We start from the raw sequence: 21,574 nt of genomic DNA, 5'->3' as shown, positions 1-21,574 counted from the left end.
TCAGTAACCACAGACAGGCGTCTACTTCATTTTCATTGTGCACTTGATCATGCCCGTCATTGAACAGTCTGACCCATCTTCTAATCATTGAATCACTCATAGAATTTTGTCCTTAAACCTCACAGATTTGCTGATGAATTTCACTTGGTTTAACTTTCTTTGCATTTAGAAAATTAATCACAGATCTGATTTCACACGCGGCAGCCTTTTCAATTGTGGCTGACATTATAAAGAAGCACTACAGAGCGCATGTTGGCATCAGTGATCCTAAAATGGCGTACGTGTCTTCCCCTTGAGTCAGAGTAATTGCCGCACATGCTCAGAACTGCAATCATAGTGCTGCCGCAGATAGAAATAGAAACGGAACTTACTTTGTGGACGACCCTCGTAGTATTTCCGTGGAAATAGTTAAAGCTGAAGAAAATTACATAACTTTAGTAATAATCTGTCAGGTCTCTTGAAATGGTTTTTTGGAATGTGGAAAGCAATTAAAAATGTAAATCTTACGTAAATACAATACAATAAATTGACTTAGCCATATGAAAGATTACTGTATTACAGTGTTGGTTGTAAAGTAAGCTGTTACAGATTGAAATAGCAAAATTATGTTAAAACTTCTTTTGAGAAAGACAATTCCCCGAAACTATAACAATACTATGAATGTATTACTTCACAAGAAAAGAGACAAAAAAACTACATACCTCACACACTCCTCTGCATAGTGCACAATATAAACTCTAAAATTATCACCACTCGCATGGCAAAAACTTGGGACTTTAATCAGGACAGGCAACAAGTTTGCTTTGGATTTGGATACAGTTCAATGGACCATTTGCAAGTTATGAACAAAGTTTAGAAATGAAGGATGAGTGTGAATTACTGCTGTGTTTGGGATTCATAGATATTAAGATAGCTTGTCACTCATTTACTAACAAGCTCTTCAAAGAAGGGCCAGTATTCAATATGTCAAAGATGAGACCTGTGCTCTGAAAAGAAAAGCACAGGGCGCATATAGAAAAGAAATACATGTACAATTCCTTTGAATTTATTTCTTCTATTTGGTATCTGTCACATTATTTACTGGTTTTTGTTGCAAGAATGGATTTTTTGTTTTGTTTTATTACATCTTGTCGATAAACGTTTTGTTAATATGTACTGGTTGTAGGAACGTAATTCCAAGAGTAAACAGTAAATTTACCTTGCAGGTCTTGGAGACCGAGGTGACAGGGTGTTTGTGAAGCCAAACTATGCCTACAACGAGCTTCTACTCCCAGGTCTTGCAGTTTATGTTACACCAAACAACATTGAAAGATATTGTACAGATGAAAATAATAGACAACGAACATATAGCTCACCATTTGTTCAGCGAGTAAGTTTAGTACATTTTCTTGAAAGCTATCTTGCACCTAAACATTTGTTGATTTTCTGTATCCTTAAGCCCTCATACATTCTCAGCAGTCCGTTATTTTGCCACATCAATGAAGAGTGTTTAAAGGTTGCCAGAGAATGAGATTATTACTATAATTATGTCATGCACGGTACTGCTCTAAATTTGTACTACATACAGCTTCTGCATATATACAATTGACTTTTGTGAAGTATGTTACTTTTCTCCCAGATGTTTGATAATTGACAGATGATAGAACCTGCTAATTATCTTTGACTGTCATTGAGCATACTTCCTGTTGTATGAATTTATAATCTGAAACTACAAAGGCAGTGTAATTATCCAGTCTCTTACTTGGTACTCTGAGAAATATGAGGATATAATTTTTTAATTTTTTTTCTTTTTTTGAACTGAGGTCTCAAGTTTGTTACCAAAATATTGCAAGGTTTCATACGTTGCTTAATTTTCAGATGAGAAAATGATGTTTTCCAAAACCAGTTAATGTGGAGAATTATTGTGGTAATAACTGAGCAATGTCTTCCTAATCCACCTTAAATGGTTAATTTCACTGATCAATCTTGTCATATATAGTGCTGCCAAAAGTCACCTGTGTAGCACATTGCAAATGGGAAATTTTGAATGGGACTACTTTGACAGAATGTGATGACATTCAAACCAGTGCAACTGAAAACATTTTGGACTAATGATGAGACATTGTTCGTTGTAGTAATAAAAGAAAATATGTGTACTTTCTTTCGCATTTTTTTTTCAGACACTGGGATTCTTGTCAAACATGAATCTACCAATAATTATGAATAAGGAAGTTCCATGGACAGTGGAGCCATGGCATGTACGAGCATCGTTACGCAAACGTGGAGTGTATGTACCTGAAGCAGCTATCAAAATACCTGATAAACCAATAACTGGCCCAGACTTGGACAAGGAGGGAAAAATATTTTATGTTACTGTAACGGTAGGTGCTTGCTTTAGAGTGTAGTCTGAAAACAACAGTTTGAAAGATACTAAGTGTGGCTATTTTTGTAACAGTGCATCATGTAACATAACTTTTTGTGTTTTTATTGCAAGAGCAAAGAATTCGTAATATAATGAAAAATATTGTATGGAATGAGAATAATTAAAAGAACTTACCACTAGATATTTTAAACATTGATTGATGGATCAGTTGAACAGTGGTAAATCGAGGGTGGAATAACAACAATATTATTATGAGGACAGATTGCTGCTCACCATCTAGAGGATATGTTGAGTCGCAGACAGGAACATGTGAGCTTTTCAACAGGCCTTCTTCTAATGCAGAAAACACACACACACACACACACACACACACACACACACACACATATTCATACTAGCACAACTGTCGCACACGAGACCACTGTCTCTGACCATTGAGTTCAGACTGTGAGCAACTGAGCTTGATGGGAGAAGAATGGAGGCTGGGGCTAGGATGGGGAGGAATAGCAGGGTAGGGGTAGGGCAGGTGTATTACTGCTTGTGGGAGCATGCAGGGACATGATCGGGACAGGGTAGAACTGCTGGGTTTGAGGGGGGGGGGGGGGGGTGAAGAGGAAAAGGAGAGAAGTAGAGGAGGAAAAAAAGACTAGAGGGTGTGCTGGTGAAATAGTTAGTGCTGCAGTGGGAACAGGGAGAGGGATAGATGGTTAGGAACTAGTGAAGATTGAGGCCAGGGGCCTTTTGGGAACATAGGATATAATGTGTAATGGAGGGAGAGTTCCCACCTGTGCAGTTCAGAAAAGCTTGTGTTGGTATAGAGGATCCAAATGGCACAGGCTCTGAAGCAGTCATTGATGTGAAACATGCTGTGTTGGTCAGCATGCTCAGGGACTGCGTGGTCCATCTGTCTCTTGGCCATAGTTTGTCGATGGCCATTCATGTGGACAGACAGCTTGTTGGTAGTCATGCCCAGGTAGAAAACAGCACTGTGGTTGCAGCTTATTTTGTAGATTACTTGGCTGCTTTCACAGGGAGCCCTAATCCCACATTAGTATCATTTCTTTCCAAAGGCCTTACGTTAGCACACTGGACACACATTCAGGAGACAACAATTTAAACCCACATGCAGCCATCATTATTTCGGTTTTTGTGGTTTCTCTAAATTGTTTAAGGCAAAAGCTGGGATGGTTCCTTTGGAAGGGCATGGCCACTTTCCTTCTCCATCCTTCCCTAGTCTGAGCTTGTGCTCCATCCCTCAAGACCTCACTGTTGACAGGATATTAAAATCTAATATCTTCCTCTTCCAAAGGTCTTATGTTTTTCCCCACTCCCATATTAAATCATGCTGTACTTGTTAAAGACCTTCCCTCTGTCTCCAGGTTCCTGCAGTGGAAACACTTGTTCTCCACATATTGTACAAATCAAACTCGACCCAAAGCCAATGTTGAATCCTGTGTGACTCAGTGCACTTTTCCATCCAACCATGATTCAGCCTCACTGTCTCCAAATCAACCTATGTTAACATTCCAGAATTTTTCAGAATTTCAAACTTTGCCTCACAATTGTTCCCTAAATCCTCAACAAGGAAGCTAACCTTATGTCTGCACAGAAAACTGCAGTCCACCACCTATAAACTGGTCCTGACCTTGTAGTCCTATGTGCCAACAAAGGTTTCACCACTGTCATTTTGAATCACATGGATTACATGGCGGAAGGATTCCACCAGCTTTTATATTCGCCCACCCATAAACCCTGCCACAGTGAACCCATTCCACAAATATAACAGGATTTTCAGTTTCCTCTCAACTCCTTGCGCCATCCCAGAAGCTGTCCTCTGAGTCTGCTGTCTCCTCACCATACCAATACCCGATCTTGTACCCTGTATATGCTTCCTACAATCCATAAACCCTACCATCCAGGATACCCCACTGAGCCAGTTACTGCGCCTCCTGAGAGAATTTCTGCTCTCTTGGACCAACACCTTCAGCCTATTACCGGTAACCTACCCTCTTATGTCAAAGACACCAACTATTTCCTCCACTTAAGTCTCCACAGTTCCTGTTCCTTTACCACATGACACCGTGCTCTTCACTAATGATGCCATTTCCCTCAACACTAACATTCATAATGCCCCAGTTTAGGTCTGTGAATGCCTCAGTGTGACCCTTGGTATATTTGTAGAACAACTGCTCATCACTACAGATGTAATGGCCACAGGTGAGATGATCCACATGAGTTCCAAAAGAAATCCGTTGGAATTCGATTACTCGATAAATAGTACAATTCTCAAGGCTGTCAATTCAACTAAGTACCTGGGTGTTAAAATTACAAACAACTTCAGTTGGAAGGACCACATAGATAATATTGTCGGGAAGGCGAGCCAAAGGTTGCGTTTCATTGGCAGGACACTTAGAAGATGCAACAAGTCCACTAAAGAGACAGCTTACACTACACTCGTTCGTCCTCTGTTAGAATATTGCTGCGCGGTGTGGGATCCTTACCAGGTGGGATTGACGGAGGACATCGAGAGGGTGCAAAGAAGGGCAGCTCGTTTTGTATTATCGCGTTATAGGGGAGAGAGTGTGGCAGATATGATACACGAGTTGGGATGGAAGTCATTACAGCATAGACGTTTTTCGTCGCGGCGAGACCTTTTTACGAAATTTCAGTCACCAACTTTCTCTTCCGAATGCGAAAATATTTTGTTGAGCCCAACCTACATAGGTAGGAATGATCATCAAAATAAAATAAGAGAAATCAGAGCTCGAACAGAAAGGTTTAGGTGTTCGTTTTTCCCGCTCGCTGTTCGGGAGTGGAATAGTAGAGAGATAGTATGATTGTGGTTCGATGAACCCTCTGCCAAGCACTTAAATGTGAATTGCAGAGTAGTCATGTAGATGTAGATGTAGGTTGTTAGGCTGTATGGAAGAGACTTATTGGTATGGAATGGGTGGCAGCTGTCAAAGTGGAGGTATTGGTGGTTAGTAGGTTTGATACGGACAGAGGTACTGACGTAGCAATCTTTGAGCAATCTTTCCCAATGCCTGTCTGATTCCAAACCTACAACCTCCTTCCTGGTCACCACAACCAACTGAATCCTCACCCATAATTAAAAGCCATCACCTACCAATAAATCCATGGTAACAGCAATGGGCACCCACATAGCGCCGTCCTATTGATGGGCCATTTGGAGGGTTCCTAACCACTCAGAATCTAAGACCCCAAATGGTTCAAGTTCATTATGATATCTTAGTGATCTGAAAGGACACTCTCTCCACATTCCTCCAGAATCTCAACACTTTCTCCCTCATTTGCTTCATCTGGTCCTCCTCAACACAAGAGGCCACCTTCCTCAGTATTGTCCTCCGCTCCAAGATTGCTAAGTCAGTACCTCTGTCCGTAACAATCCTACTAACCTCCAGCAATACCTCCACTTCGACAGCTGCCACCCATTCCATACCAAGAATTCTCTCCCATACAGCCTAGCAACCTGTGGCCATCACATCTGTAGTGGTGAGCAGTTCTCCAAATATACCAAGGGTCACACTGAGGCCCTCACAGACCTAACTCTCCCAACCGTGTACAGAAACAGATCTCCCATGCCTTGTGTCTCCAGTTATCTACCACCTCCCACAATCCCACTGTCTGGCCACAAAGTAGCACTCCTCTTGTAACTCAGTGCAACCCTGGACTTCAGCAACTGGATCACACTCTCTGCCAGGGTTTTGATTACCCCTTGTCGTGTCCTGAACCAAGGAATGTCCTACCCCTATCCTTCCCACCCCTCCCACAGTGTGGTATTCTGTTGCCCACTACCTACACAATATCCTTGTTAACCCCTTTTCCACCAGTGCTCCCAACCCCTTGCATCACGGCTCTTATCTGTTTAATAGACCTAGATGCAAGACTGTTGGACCACCCAGCTGCAGAACCTGCTGCCCAACACAGTATGCTTCACTTCAATGACTACTTCACAGCCTCTGCCATCTGGATCTTCCCTACCAACATCAGCTTTTCTGAAATGCCCAGATAGGTATACTACCTGCAATATGTTCTATATTCCTGCAACCTCCCTGGTCTCAACCATCACCAGCCCCTGCCCTTCACCCAGCTGTCTCCTGCCCAGCTCCCACTCAAGCACTACACAACCTTCTATTTCACCAATGCACTCACTAGTCTTCTTCCCTTCCTCTACTTCTCTCCTTTTTCACCCCCCCCCCCTCCCCCCCTCAAACCTCCTGACCACACCTAACAGTACTATCCTGTCCCCATCACATCCCTGCATGTTTCCACAAGCAGCACTACACCCTCCCCCAACCACAGCCCTACTAACCCCCTCCATGCCCCAACCTCCTCCATAGCCCCCTCTCTCCCCCAATCAAGATTGCATCTCCCATCAGGCACAGTTGGTCACAGTGGCCCGAGACAGTGGTCATGTGTGTGTAAGTTGTGCTTGCTTGAATATTAGTGAGTTTTCTATGTTAGAAGAAGGCCTTTTGGCCGAAAGCTCATATATGCAGCAGTCTTCTCGTTGTCTGCATCTGAATATCTCCTCTGTATGGTGAGTAGCAATCTATCCTTTACATAATATTAATTGACGGCTGCCAGACAGGCAAATAAAAAGCTTGTTATTGCTGTTAAGCTACTGAAGTTTTGTTCACCCTTGGTGCATAGTCCAATATCTCTCTCACCCCCACTCTCTCCCCTTCCTCTCTCTTTCCTACTCCCTCTCTCCCTTTCTCCCTCTTTCCCTCCCCCCTCTCTTTCTCCCTCTTTCCACCCCCCCCCTCTCTGCTCTTTCTGGTGTGAGAGAAATGAGTGAAGCAGGGGGTTAAGAATTTATGTATGACTCCCAGAGGCTAGTAGATGAAATTACAGGAAAGGGGAAGGATTGAGATGCTAAAGAGAAAACTACCTTAAAATGAGTTAAATAAGGGCAAGAAAAAATACAAAATGACGAAGTAGCATAAGGGGCACAAGAGGCAGAAAATTGTAAAAATGTCTTCAGCACAGTTATTGGGTGAGGGGGAGGGCCAACTCCATATAACAGCAGTCACAAGGCAGCTGTTGACAGTAACTTTATATGGTGTTGATTATGCTCTTTAACTGACTTCTGATTGTAATATTGACTAATATTTGATGGTGACTGTCAGTACTAGTGTATTTTCATGTAGATTTTGCTTTCTTGTCTTAGGATGCACAGGTACTCCTGTGAAAATTGTTTCAACGGGCAGCCATCTAACATACAGCAATCATTGGTGCTCCATACCCATTTAAAAGAAAATTTAAATCTTACATCATTAACAACTCCTCTCGCAAAGAGTCTTGTTATTTATGTTCAGGGATTAAATATTAATGTTAGCTAATGGACAGGTAGCATTGTTCTTTGTAGAGCTGCATGACAAGTGGTATTGTGTTGTAAGCAGTCCTCTGTAACGACGAGGCCATATGTGAAGACCCAGTGCCGAAATCCAGACACTTGCCAACACCTGCTGACTCAGCACTTAAACAATGCCACTGGCTCTTGCGGATACAACCTGGTCATTGAGACAATAATTGACATTTTGAGATGATTCAGTGGTACTTAACAGTCTGTGTACATGACACACCAGCTGTGGCAGAAAAATTACCTTGTCGTGTATAAAAGCTGCCTGTCTGGCCAGCTTGGAAGTGTTGGAGGAGTAAGAATTAGGTAGAGATTCCAGATATAAATATTCAATGTGGGGACAGTCTTTTGACTTAGCCGCACAGCACAGTAGGGAGGAAATTGAAAGATTATTCAAAAAATACCCAAAGTTGTTTAATTCTCTCTGTGTCTGAAAGTAAGTTCCTTTATTGTTTTTGAAAGAGAAAATGGTATACTAGGTGACACAAATGAATGCCACATGAATCGACACCCATTGCTAGTTCAACAATGGAAGGGGTGTCAGTGGAGGAGGAATGATTAGCTGGAGAAGAGAAGAGAGAGTAGCAGCTGAGCAGTGTGCCTGGAGTTATTTGAGTGCGCATCACAATGACAGATGAATGTGTACTGAAAATGTGGTCATGAATGTAAGTGCCTGCTTTATCTGGTATGAATGGGCACTTGATACTAGTGTGTCCATAATCAATGAATGCCTACAGAGCATTATGGGGAAGAGGTCATGTCGTGTCAAATGATTGGGCATTGGTATCTGTTGCATGCTCAGACGAGGACTTTCTTCTGTTTCCTGCATTGAAAGCTGCACTCTCAGGATGTCACTTCCAAACCAATGCTGAGGTGGAGTGTGTGTGTGTGTGTGTGTGTGTGTGTGTGTGTGTGTGTGTGTGTGTGTGTGTGTGTGTGTGTGTGTGTGTGTGTTGATTGTATCCCAGGGCACAGAGTTATACGAAAGTGGTTTCTTCAAACAGATTCCATGCTGCAGCAAGTGCCTCACTGTTGGCGGTGACTATGTTGAAAAATAGTGCAAGTTGTATTGTTCATGATGCCATGGTGTATTTCTTTTTTACAATGAAGTTTCCTTGTGGTTGAGCCCCCTTGATGGAAAATGAAGAATTAGGTAAGGAATGTCCCTCATAATTATACCAAAAAAGGCCCCAGACAGTAGTAACGATTATATACAGGCTGCGTCAAAAAAATGTATAAACACTGAAGCGTCATAGAAAATTTATTTCCTGTTCTACAATGTTAAATTTCTGGAAATGGAAAGCTTAAAGTCCTATTGGAAAAATAAATGTACTTTGCAAATGTGATTAATGTTCAAACTGGTGGCCTTAAGCATCAATACATTTCTGAGTACGTGTCACCCCTGATCCCATACATCGTACCAAAGTGTCCAATGAGATTTCTGCGCACACTGCCTGAATCTCATTCCAAAGTGTGTCCAGGTTATGTGGTTTACGTTTGTACACCACATCTTTTACTGTGCCCCATATGAAGAAATCCAGTGGCGTGAGGTCTGGAGTGTGTCCAGGAAACTTGATTGGTCCCCTGTGTCCCATCCACTGGCAGGGTGCCATCTTGTTGGAAATAAAACTCACCATTACCGTATAATGCACGAATGGCGGGGAATATGGAGTCAGTAAGCATTGTTAGGTAAGTTTCTCCAGTAACAGTACCTTCAAAGCGGAGAGGCCCAATGAGTCCCCTTGCAGACAAACCACACCACACATGTATACCAGGCAAATTCACAGCCTTTTCGACTGTAATGTGAGGATTATCTTCAGTCCAGTACACACAATTGTGCCTGTTGACAGTTCCATTGAGTTTGAATTGGGCTTCATCTGACCAAATTATGCTACCCATAAATCCGGTTCACGTCTCACCATCTCCTGAACCCATTCACAAAATTCCAACCTTCGATCTGGATCGTCGTCACTTAGCTGTTGCACCAGCCTTGGAATGTACACATGAGACTTAGCTTTCTTCAGAATGCGTAGCACACTACTAGTACTTACATTACTCTCACGTGCCGCTTGCGTTGAAGATTTTTGAGGCAAACGCTGAAACAGTCCCAAGACCGCAGTTGTGGAATCATCACTTGTAGCTGTACAAGGTAGCCCTGATCGACAAATATGTACATCACACACTGTTCCATGAATTTTGAATTTGTCTCGTAGACATGTAATTGTTATTAACCTGGAAGGTGGTTTGTACCATATTCACTTCTCCAGTGTCTTTGAAGCGCAGCTACATTCTCAAGCTTCTACTATCACTTCATTATCCGCTTCCGTGCTTCAAAGCTCAAACGCACATCCATATTGCAGTTACTTCCTTGCCACTGCTGCCACCTGTTGAAGAAACATAACATTACTTTCTTACAGATATTTAACCTTGTAGAATGGGAAATAAATTGTCTATGACAGTTCAGAGTGTGTATACATGTTTTTGGCGCACCCTGTATTTGTTATGATAGCAGGTATTTAAATCGGAAGACAGGTACAGACATGCACCCAAGAACAATTTATATTATCATGTGACACAAGCAGTCATGCCGTGGAGGTCGTTGTGAGTCAGGAAATTGAAAGAGAAGAGCGTCCAGTACCTTATGCTCCTAGGCAGCTAAATTAGGTAGTGAAAAACTACTCATCTACTGAAAAAGAGATGCTCAGTTTGATCTATGGAATCACATATTTTGGTTGATTCTTGTTTGGTCAATGTCTTAAAGCTGTAACACATCATGCACCACTGAAATGGCCTGTTGGTGTTAAGGATCTGTCTATCCACTTGGCTCTGTAGGCTTTATGGTTAAGTGAGTTCGATTTAGAAGCCAACATAGTCTTGAGAAGGCTCATAGTAATGCAGACACATTGACAAGATATGCACCATGGTATGTATTGCTGTATCTGCAGAGGAGTGGTGAAAAGCTGCTGACCAGGATTTTCAGCATTTCGCAAAGTGATCTCAGTTCTTTGCTGATGACATAGTGTTATATGAACAAACAAGGTATGGTTAGCACATAGTTGAGCCAGCAAGTTTACACCTATCTCTCTATGGCTCTGTCGTGGCAGGGCATGGAGGCTGATGACCTTCAGAATGACGCATTGCGAAAAATATTGGTGGCGAACGCAGTAGAAACATGTGGTACAGCACGTCAAAAACTGTGTACCATACTTGCAAAGGACTGAGCTAAGTCATCAACAGATTACATGCAGAGGTTACACGAGGCTAGCAGACTATTCCAAATGATCACTAGGGATATTCTTGGTTCCTGTAAACAGAATTTTGCTAAGAGATTGAATGGTGTACAGTGTCCCAGAACAGAAGGTGTGCAGAAGGGAAAAGCCAAGTACTCAAGTACCCTCTCAACAAGTGGATTATGTTGACTGATCTGTACATCTCAGAAAGGAAAACGGATAAGTTTGTTGTACAGTATGAAGGGTTTTAACAAGTAATTGAAATAACGTGCCTGGTTAATGAAGAGTTAACAACTCTCAACTCCTGCCAGTGGTACGTGTAGGGTGAGTCCGTCCAATTAAGAAAACCCCCGAGGCACTGCCTCAGTTGCCAGCAGCTCCTTCAAAAGAGGGCAGGGAAGTGGCAAGGGAAAAGGTAAGGCAGGCAAATAGAACAAGTTACTCATGTGGTTACTGCAATGTTTCTGTACACCCAAGGCCATGATGTGGTCTTGTGAGCTAATTATTGATTGCCTTGTCTTCTAGGATGCAAAAATATTTGTTTGTTATTGGTATGTTTACAGTGGAAACATAGTGTAATTAATTTAGTTTGTTGGGGATACATCAGTGTTAAGCAGTGCATTATGTTGCTTATTTTATGAACTGTGTGTTTTGTGTAGCAGTAGCTTCCTGTCCAATGCAGACTCGCAATAGGAAGTAGCTTGTCATTGATTGCAAATGTGTACATGCATGTAAGTTAGTCTTGGGTATTTAGCTTCAAATTTAAAGATTCTTTCCTGAATTGTATTGTTTTCTGAGTTGATTTATTCATTAAAGATGACGGGGGAGTGAGGAAATTCTTGCGACAGAGTAATGGGAGGCAGGAACTTCTGTGCAATGTTCTCCACCTTGGAGCTGCTGCAGTGCCAGGCAGGAAGCCCCTTGCACTGTTCTCCATCTTGGACTGCTGCAATTCCAGGCTGAGTGTGTTACCGTCTGCCCCACAAAACTAATACATACCACGATCATGTGAGCTCAACTTGTTCTGTGTTGAGGCATTTACATTTGAGTGGCCAAGTGAGGTAATTGTAGGTAAAAATGAGTTGTGCCAAAAAGATGGTCATTTGCAGTAGCATACTGTAGTCATCAGTTGTACCTACTACAACCAAGGATACCTTGGTAGTGCATGATGTTGAGAACTACAAGGGCAAGATTTGCTGATCAATAGCACCAGCTGCAATATTTATGAACCCATCTACCAGTTACTCACCACCATCTCTGGAATCACAACTCTGACACCACCTACTTGTTACTGTTCTTACAGAACCTTCCCTTTGAAATTTTACGTAAAGAAAACCTAACTTATTTGAATCTTACTTTAGACCTGACCCTTATGGCAGTTATTATGTTTATTGCTACTTCAAGCATAGAATTGACCAAATCACACCCTTATTGTCTTTTGATGCTAATAGTGTTGGCTCAAGTGAGGAAATGATGAAGGCTTGGAGAATTGAAATGATGTAGTGCAGAAATCATTAATCAGAGAAGTGTGTCTGAGCCCATAAAAGTGAAATAGCTAACTGTAAAATACAGATGGCAGCTAAACTAGAATTTGTATTTGTGTTTTGGTTGGGAATTTAAAAAGAGTGAAGCGTACGGTAACAGTGTCTTGGTTTCACCCAGGCTTTAGCCAATCATGAGTTCTCTGTGTTGAATTATTTCAAGAGGGGAGGAGTGTAGCGGTACAGGGAGATGCCAGGCCCGATGTTGAGATCCAGGCGCTTGTTGGCACTTGCTAGCTCAGCAGTTAAATCATGCCATTGGCGCTGCAACTGTGACGCAGGTGCTGGGGCAATAGACAGTGTTTCGAGACTATTTGGTGGTACTTGGCAAGCCACGTACTTGACCTCAGCTGTGGCAAGGCCTATCTTATTATGTATAAAAACTGACCATTTGACCATGCTGGGCACACTGCCATAGCTGAGCTTGGAATCGGCATCAATTGTGAGTTGGGACCTGCCGTGAGGCTGCCAGTGTTCTTCCACATTTCAACTGGACAGTCAGCTGGTGGTCCAGCCTCAGTTTGGATGGACTGGGTGTCAAGCTAGTGTCCTCTCAACTACGAGCCACTGGGGGTCACCAGTGCCAATCAACACCCTCCAGCCATTGGTCTGAGACTTGACCCCAGGCAATGCAACTGCCAACTGCTGTGCTGAGTATTGGCTCAGTCAGGCCACTGTTTGAGGACAGAGGTGGTGCCTCCTGACATGTTAGCAGACCTGAATAATGCACATCTAGTAAGCTCGCCACTGAGCCAGATCGATGAAAACACTGGCGTCTACATCGACACATCATTGCTTGCCCACTTCAGCCTTGGTTCACCAATAGCCACCGTCGCCCATCCCTATGGGCCGTATACCTAAGCCTGTACAACTTACAAGTCAATAAATTATTTGTCGCAGCACCCTGCCTCCATTTTCTACATCTTCTCTCCTTCTCCATCAGAGAACTAGTTGTCCACACCCAGCCCACAACCTTTACATCTCTGTTGTTGAAACGTCCCCTTTGAACAATTATACATGACTGTGCTTAAACTGACACACAATATTTTTAGCGCAATGCAATCTGACTTTCAAAAATCCCTACAAAAGAATGGCCCTGACTAACATTAACCAATACGTTTCACAAATCACTTACCTCACAAAAATCTTCATTACTCGAACTACTGCAATACAGCGAGCGCCACTATTGCCAGTTAAATAAAAGATCCAAACTACTGAAGGCACTAACTACTGATAGGCACAGTTAACAAAATAAAGATTTTGATAGAGATAAAACAGTGTATTTACCTTAATATTGTTCAAAAGTCATATTATATATATCAGTTCATGACATCCAGTCTTACAAATGTACTGTCTCTGATGGACACATGTCCAGATCACCCACTCTCAAAAATCCGCCATCTCACTCCCCACATCAACCACTGCTGGCGGCTCACCTCCAACTGTGCAACGCTACGCGCTGTTAACAGCCAACTGCCCAACACTACAATGGTAGACAACAATGCAAACTAGTCACAGACTGCACACAGCACAGCCAGTGATTTTCATACAGAGCGCTATGTGGCGTTACCAATAAGAAAACCTAAACAGCTTACTTACATTGTTACATGTGTAGGTAACTACTTGATTTGAAAATTATTAATGTGTTCATGCAAATAAGTTACCAGTAGGTGATAAACAGCAGCTGGGTAATACCATTGAGACATCAGCAGCTATTTTCAATGTAGTGGCTTGCCTTCTAAATCGCATATGTGTATTTAGGTGGAGTAAACATAAATAAACAGTGTAGTCATAGCTTATTGTTAGTATTGGATACAAATTTAGTTTCTAAGAGTTGCTTCTGTTTAGTTAATGTATATATTGAATCATTTCCCATTCCTGAAGGTTCTTTTCCTTGATAAAATTTATGGAATCTGATGTGCAAATGAATTCTCAAAGCAGTTTTTGAGTTATTTGAGTGATAACCAAATCCTGTGTCTACAGTGATTAATTGGTGAGCTTGCTAAGTTGTACTTTTCTCTGTCTGTACATTAAAGCTTGTTATGTGGTATCTTTAGCTTTAGCGTTGTTTCTGTGTATGTGGTGTGTGGATAATCCATTATTTATCTTTGAACATTCGGATCAGACTCTCCATTAAATCCAAATAATTGAAATGCAGCAGTCTGTACCAACTTTCAGTCATTGTATTACACTCTCTCTCACTTGAACATTTGTACTCAAAATTTCTTGTTTGCTTTCCACAATCAATATCCAGTAAACACACGAAAACATAGAACCATTTGACCTAACTTATGCAGATGTCTAGTTAAGCAATGAAAAATCCAAGATGGAATAACGACAATATTATGGGAAGGATAGTTGCTACTCATCATATTATGGAGATGCTGAGTCGCAGATAGGCACAACAAAAACGAACGAACGCACGCACGTGCGCACACACACACACACACACACACACACACACACACACACACACACACACACAACAGTTCTGACTGCCTAGGTCAATATTATGAAAAGGATATATTGCTACGCACCGTAGAGTGGAGATGTTCAAGTCGCAGACAGACGCTATAAAAAGACTGCTATATCTGAGCTTTTAGCCAATAGGCCATCTTCTAAAGTAGAAAACAACACACATTGATACAAGCACAACTCACTCACACATGACCATTGTCGCTGACCTCAGTGGCTTGTGTGAATGAGTGTGTGCTATCTACATCTACATCTACATTTGAAGGTCTTTTGTCCAGAGACTAAAATTTGTAGCACTCTTTTTGTTATGTCTGTCTGTCACTGAGCATCTCTTCCATATGGTCAGTAGCTATCTATCCTTTTCTATTGTCAAATGTATAGTTAAATCAAAGGAATATCAACAGAGTAGGAAAAGACACGATTGCTACTTACCGTAAAGAAGACACATCACCTTGCAGATAGGCCCAATTAAAAGACACTGACATATAGCTTTTGGCAAGAGCCTTCACCAGTAAAACAAACGCGCGCGCACGCGCTCACACACACACGCACACACACACACACGCACACGCACACACACACACACACACACACACACACACACACACACACACACACAAAAGCAAGCACATCTTGTAATGCTTCGAGAATTTTGGGGTAAATTATAGAGACACTCATATTTCACCGTCTCAAACACATGATATTTGAAGGATGAGTGTGTGAGGATGGAAATGTGTCTACTGCATCACAGTTTATGTGTGTGCTGGATGGGAATGTGTTACGAGAAGACTAAAGTTGTGGGCGGTCTATCGGTGTTGACAAGTGGTGGCTGCGCACGCCTTGGAAGCCGTATGTCCAGTACAAGGAGTAATCGAGGGCTACTCTTTGGCAGTGAAATAGTAGTGACTGTTGGGAACAAATGAAATATGTTTTATCTATGGACTCATGTACTCTGTTGTTTAACTTGCTAGGTTATTAAAACCAAAAGAGACCGTAAGGATGTATGATAAGTACTAAGGTTTTCCAGACTGGGTTGATTCGCGAGACTTGAAAGCGCATGTGAAACTTGTGTAGTTGTTTTATTGTGAAGAAGAAAATATAGCAGAGTTGACATGAAAGTATTCTGAGAGTAAAAAATCATTTCAAAAGTTGAGAAGTAGTTTAGATCATTTCCCTAACCAGCACGAAATCTTCGGAGAAGAAACAGTGTGAAGATCGACGCAGCCATCTGTCCTGAGATGAAGGTCGGCTGCGCACAGTATGTAAATCACCCACGAGAGACGTGTGAGTCTTGCACCCCAGTACCACACACTCTTCAGTCATCAGGAAAACATTAGAACCTCACGCACACACAACTGCTACCTCCAGCATCTCAGACCGGAATGCAACATCATGTGGGATGCAAGCAGTGATCTGGAGGGAGCAGGGAAGGGGTATGTGTAGTAGTGTATGAGTTTGGAGAGAGACAAATGCTGTCTGGTGGAGTGTGCAGGGACTAGAATGCCAATAGGTGCAGTGTCTAGGAGGTTGTGGGGCAGGGAGTTGGGGGAAGAGGAGGAGCAAAAAAGGAAAGCAGCGGGGAAAGATAAGCAGATGCTTTAGCAGAGGACTGCAAATAAACAGGGTTGGAGAGCAGAAGGTGAAGCCCTTGATGAGGCCCTCAGCGTAGTGAGCAAGGAATCTTTTGTCAGTGCAGATATGCTATCCTCTGGTGGCCAGGGATTTCTTTTGGTGTGAATGGGACGGCAGCTGTCAAAATGCAGGTACTGTTGTTAGTTTTAATGTGCACAGAGGCGTTGATGAGTCCATCAGAGAGGAGGTGGTCAGCATCTAGGAGGGAGGTATGCTGGGTTGAGGAGGGAAGCGGATGGGAGAGAAGGTGTTGAGGTTGTCAAGGAACGAAGATAGGATATCTTGGCCCTGAGTCCAGAGCATGAAGATTTCACCAGTGAACCTGAACCAGTCTAGGGGTTTGGTGTTTTGAGAGGCTAGGAATGTCTCCTCTAGGTGGTCTATAAGAAGATTGGCATAGGAGGGTGACATGCAGGTGCCCATGGCTGAGCTGTAGATTTGTTTACATACCTTCCCGTCAAATGAGAAGAAGTTATGGATTAGGATAAAGTTAGTAAGGTGTAGGTAAAGGTGTAGGTGACGTTGCATTCTGGCCTGTGATGTTGGGGTTGGCAGTTATGTGTGCGTGAGGTGTGCTTGCTTATGCATGTGTGAATGGTGTGTGTATCTCAATTTTATTGGTGAAGACTGCAGCTGAAAGCTGTATGTGAGTGTCTTAATTGTGCCTGTCTGCAACATGACACATTTTCTTTTCGGTAAGCAGCAATCTGTCTCTTCGTGCATTGCAAATGTACAGCTATAAATTTATGACGTTGGCGAATCATCCTTTGGCACATCTAGTTGAGAGCCAAAATTTGCATAGTTGGTATTGCTTAAATTTGTGCTAAGAAAAGCTAAGAAAAGCATTAGATGTTTCAGTTAGTGACTTTCATAAGATTCACAGCTTTTTCTCAAAGGTAAGCAACAGCTTAGACACAGAGGGTGTGGCACTTCTCATTCCCACTGTTAGATATTTAACTGTAAATAGATTAACAGTTTCTTAAAGCCACGTTATTTAAAAGCCATCCTTTATCTTTGTGACTGTGTGAAGATTCCAGATGAGACCTAGAAATTGTTATAGCTTTCTCTGCTAATATGCAATTTAGTGTAATGCTGTTATTGGTTATTGTGTAGAATGGTCACCATTGCCAGTGGGCCCTCACTGAGGGCAGTATGATCCCGAAGGTTAGTGGCCCATATATCAGCTGTTTGCCCTCTTGTGACCACCTGTGCCATGGACAGGCACTCAAGCTGGAGCAGCCTACTCTAGAATATTCAGTGAAATGAAAACTTTCTTTAGTTTTTCCCTGCTTAGTTGTGTGGCAACTGATCATAATGTGTAACATTTCACAACTATTTTCCATTATCAGACAGTAAAATCTGATAATTCACACGGACAGAGTTTAGGTATTAAATCTACTTATTATCTTGAACTATAAACAGCAATAGTAGTCTTTAAGAGGTTATGATAAGGAATTGTTATGAAGAGACTGTTAAATTTACATTTGGGGCTTATGTCTAGAATGAAGAGTAATTAGATTCCAAAAAAGATAGGAGCATTTATTAAAAACTATGAAGGGTGTTCAATAAGTAATGTAACATATTTTTTCTCCCCCAGTTTCAGTTCAAAAACATGGAATTTGTTGTGGGTCTTCGTGGAATATTTCTACTTCAGTCCCTATAGTTTCATGAAGTTCTGGTAGGTAGTGGCACTATACGCACCCTTACAAAATGGCATTTGTAATGGTGTTGTGTTCCAAGCAAAGAGCTGTCATTGAGTTTCTTTTGGCAGAACACCAGAGCCTCACAGATACAAATAGACAATTGCAGAATGTTTACAGAGATCTGGGAGTGAACAAAAGCATTCTCAGTTGTTGGGCAAGGCCTTTTTCATCATCACAACAAGATCGTGCAAAGCTGTCTGATATCTTGAGTCCCTACTGGCTGCACCCACCTGTGACTCCTGCAGTGTTGGAACTTGCAGACACTCATTCGAGGTGATTGACAGGTCACAATCAGACACATTGCAGCACAACTGGATGTTTCTGTTGGCAGTGCTGACACACTTGTCCACCAGTTGCGGTACCCAAAAGTGTGTGTCGAATGGGTTCTTTACCACCTAACAGAAGACCATAAAAAGCAATGAAAGACTATCTGTGCAGACTTGCTTGCTTTCAAACATCATCACAGGCAATGAAATAGGGGTACATCATTTCAAACTGGAAACAAAACAGCAACCAAGGAATGGTACCACATCACCTCTCTCTGAAGAAAAAGCTGAAAGCCATACCCTCAGCCAATAAAGTTGTGGCAACAATTTTCTGGAACTCTTGATGGGGCTATTCTGTTTGATGTCCTCCCTCATGGTGCAATGATCAACTCTGAAATGTATTGTGCTACCGTCATGGAATTGAGGAAATGACTTCAGCATGTTTGTCGCTACAAAAAATGCAAACTAACTTTTCCTTCTACATGACAATGCAAGGCTTCACACAAATCTGCAGACCTGAGAGGAGCCCACGAAACTTCATTGGACTGTTCTTCCTCATCCACTCTACAGCCTGGATCTTGCACCTTCTGACTGTTTGGCCTAGTGGAGGATGCAATCCATGGGAAGTAGTACTTGGATGGTGGGGAGCTTATTTATGCAGCACAATTTTGGCTCCAGTGTCAACTAGTAGAGTGGTACCATGTTTACATAGAGGTCCTCCCAGTAAGGTGACATAAGGCCATTGCATTGAATGGATATTATGTTGAAAAATATGGTTTTGTAGCCGGAAGAGTGGGGAATAAAGTGGTGTATTGGAATCTTGAATAAAACCAACATACTGTCTGAAAAGGGTTGCATTACTTATTGAACACTCCTTGTACTGGGACAAATAACTACTTTTGTATTCATTGAGAAATTTCACTTTGTATACTTTCTTTCCAGATAAATGGCCGGGAGAAGGTTGATGTTAAATGCCGGATCCATCACTGGAGCACCAAACTTAGTGACCGATTGCCATATGTTCCTGAGTATTGGAACTTACCTGATGTCCCAGTTTTGGAGCAGTCTTGAGTACTTTTATAGCACCGAATAACTGAACATTGTATCTGTTGCGATAATTGCAAAATAAAACAAAATTTTAATTTTCATGATTTTGTGCACTAGGAAGAAAATGTTTCAAGCTTTCTCCCTCTGTGTCCCAAGTTTCATTGTGATTAGTTATATTTGGATAAATATCTTTCAAATGTTCACTTGAAGTTTGATTTCTCTTAGTGTGAGTAAAGAACTGTTCTATCACAGGAATAAATCATCACATCAATAAACTCAGAACAGTTATATATGATGCTCAGTATGTGTTTTTAGGAATGTTTCTCCAGTGCCTGCTTTGAAATCAAATGCGTAAACAAGGAAATTGTTGTGCAGGACATGGTTAATCCAGATTGAGTTTAGAAGTAGTTTCTTAAGTGGAATACAATGGTTTTTACTAAAGAGGTTAACCAAAGTTTTTGTATAGGTTGATTGAAGCTGTTCTTAAAATAAACCAAGGTTTTCTTGTATTCTTGTTCAGATACTAACTAGACCACCATAATGTAATAAACAATACTTTAAATATAATTGAGGGAAACATTCCACGTGGGAAAAATATACCTAAAAGCAAAGATGATGTAAATTACCAAGCGAAAGCATTGGCATGTTGATAGACACACAAACAAACACACACACACACACACACACACACACACACACACATACACACACACACACACACACACACACACACACACACACAAAATTCAAGCTTTCGCAACCAACGGTTGCTTCGTCAGGAAAGAGGGAAGGAGAGGGAAAGACGAAAGGATGTGGGTTTTAAGGGAGAGGGTAAGGAGTCATTCCTATCCCGGAAACGGAATATACAGACGTGCGAATGGATATGTGTGTGTGTGCGAGTGTATACCTGTCCTTTTCCCCCCTAAGGTAAGTCTTTCTGCTCCCGGGATTGGAGTGACTCCTTACCCTCTCCCTTGAAACCCACATCCTTTTGTCTTTCCCTCCCCTTCTCGCTTTCCGGATGAAGCAACTGTTGGTTGCGAAAGCTTGAATTTTGTGTGTGTGTTTGTGTTTGCTTGTATGTCTATCAACATGCCAATGCTTTCACTTGGTAAGTTAATCATCTTTGTTTTTAGATATATAAACAATACTTTAATATTGACAGGTGTCATATTGCACTCTTAGTTTGAAAATTAACAGGGATATGATGACACACTTTCTTTATAAGCTCTCCTTTATGAATTTTACGTATATTGCTGTTGATTTAGTGGAAGAAATAAACTGTCAGTATATTGTTCGAGACATGTCTGTAATTAATGACCAGTGATTTGGTAATTATACATTATCAGGATGTTCTATAAATATGAAATGATGTATATGAACATAGTTTGTTGGTTCACAATAATGAATATTCCTACTATGCCTTCCACACTAACACTTTTGCTATCCACACAGATAATTTGTCATTCCAGAAGTTACCATTTAATTGCTCTCTATTATTTCATCATTACTAGTTTCAGCTTTTACTGTAGTCTCCAATAGATGGTTAATTCATGTGAATTCTGATCACTAACTTAAGATCTACTTACACCAGAAAAGCTAAAGCTCAAGCCTCTTACTTAACTTGTGTGCATGATTACTAATTAATAACTGCTCATCTTGGTGAAACAGTTCTTCTTCTGAACACCATCTTTTGCTTTTACGGTAACAACTGCACCATCTTTATGATCCGAACAGCACTTTAAGTTCCAGACACATATCTACTCGCATGCTTGCTTGTTACATTCTGAAACGACGGCTGTACATGTCAACAATGCTGTCACTAATGAGATTTTCACTCTGTAGCGGAGTGTGCGCTGATATGAAACTTCCTGGCAGATTAAAACTGTGTGCTGGACCGAGACTCGTACTTCTGTAAAGTTTGGAAGGTAG

The 21,574-nt window shown here is 41.6% G+C and overlaps 1 protein-coding gene across 1 annotated transcript in view; it reads left to right on the top strand.

Annotated features, from left to right (window-relative positions):
• Positions 1 to 19,741, top strand: part of LOC126266602 (39S ribosomal protein L9, mitochondrial) — a 39,998-nt gene extending 20,257 nt beyond the window's left edge. Inside the window, exons 3-5 of the mRNA XM_049970928.1 lie at positions 1,206 to 1,369; positions 2,160 to 2,360; positions 19,538 to 19,741. Of these exons, the coding sequence (XP_049826885.1) occupies positions 1,206 to 1,369; positions 2,160 to 2,360; positions 19,538 to 19,666 (494 nt within the window). The 3' untranslated portion in view covers positions 19,667 to 19,741. The remainder of the gene's footprint in view (positions 1 to 1,205; positions 1,370 to 2,159; positions 2,361 to 19,537) is intronic.
• The last annotated feature ends 1,833 nt before the right edge of the window (positions 19,742 to 21,574 follow it).

Source organism: Schistocerca gregaria, chromosome 1 (assembly GCF_023897955.1).
Source record: "Schistocerca gregaria isolate iqSchGreg1 chromosome 1, iqSchGreg1.2, whole genome shotgun sequence".
Lineage (NCBI taxonomy): Eukaryota > Metazoa > Arthropoda > Insecta > Orthoptera > Acrididae > Schistocerca > Schistocerca gregaria.
Note: the sequence above shows the minus strand (reverse complement) of the source record. Positions and strands in the feature narration are given on the sequence as shown.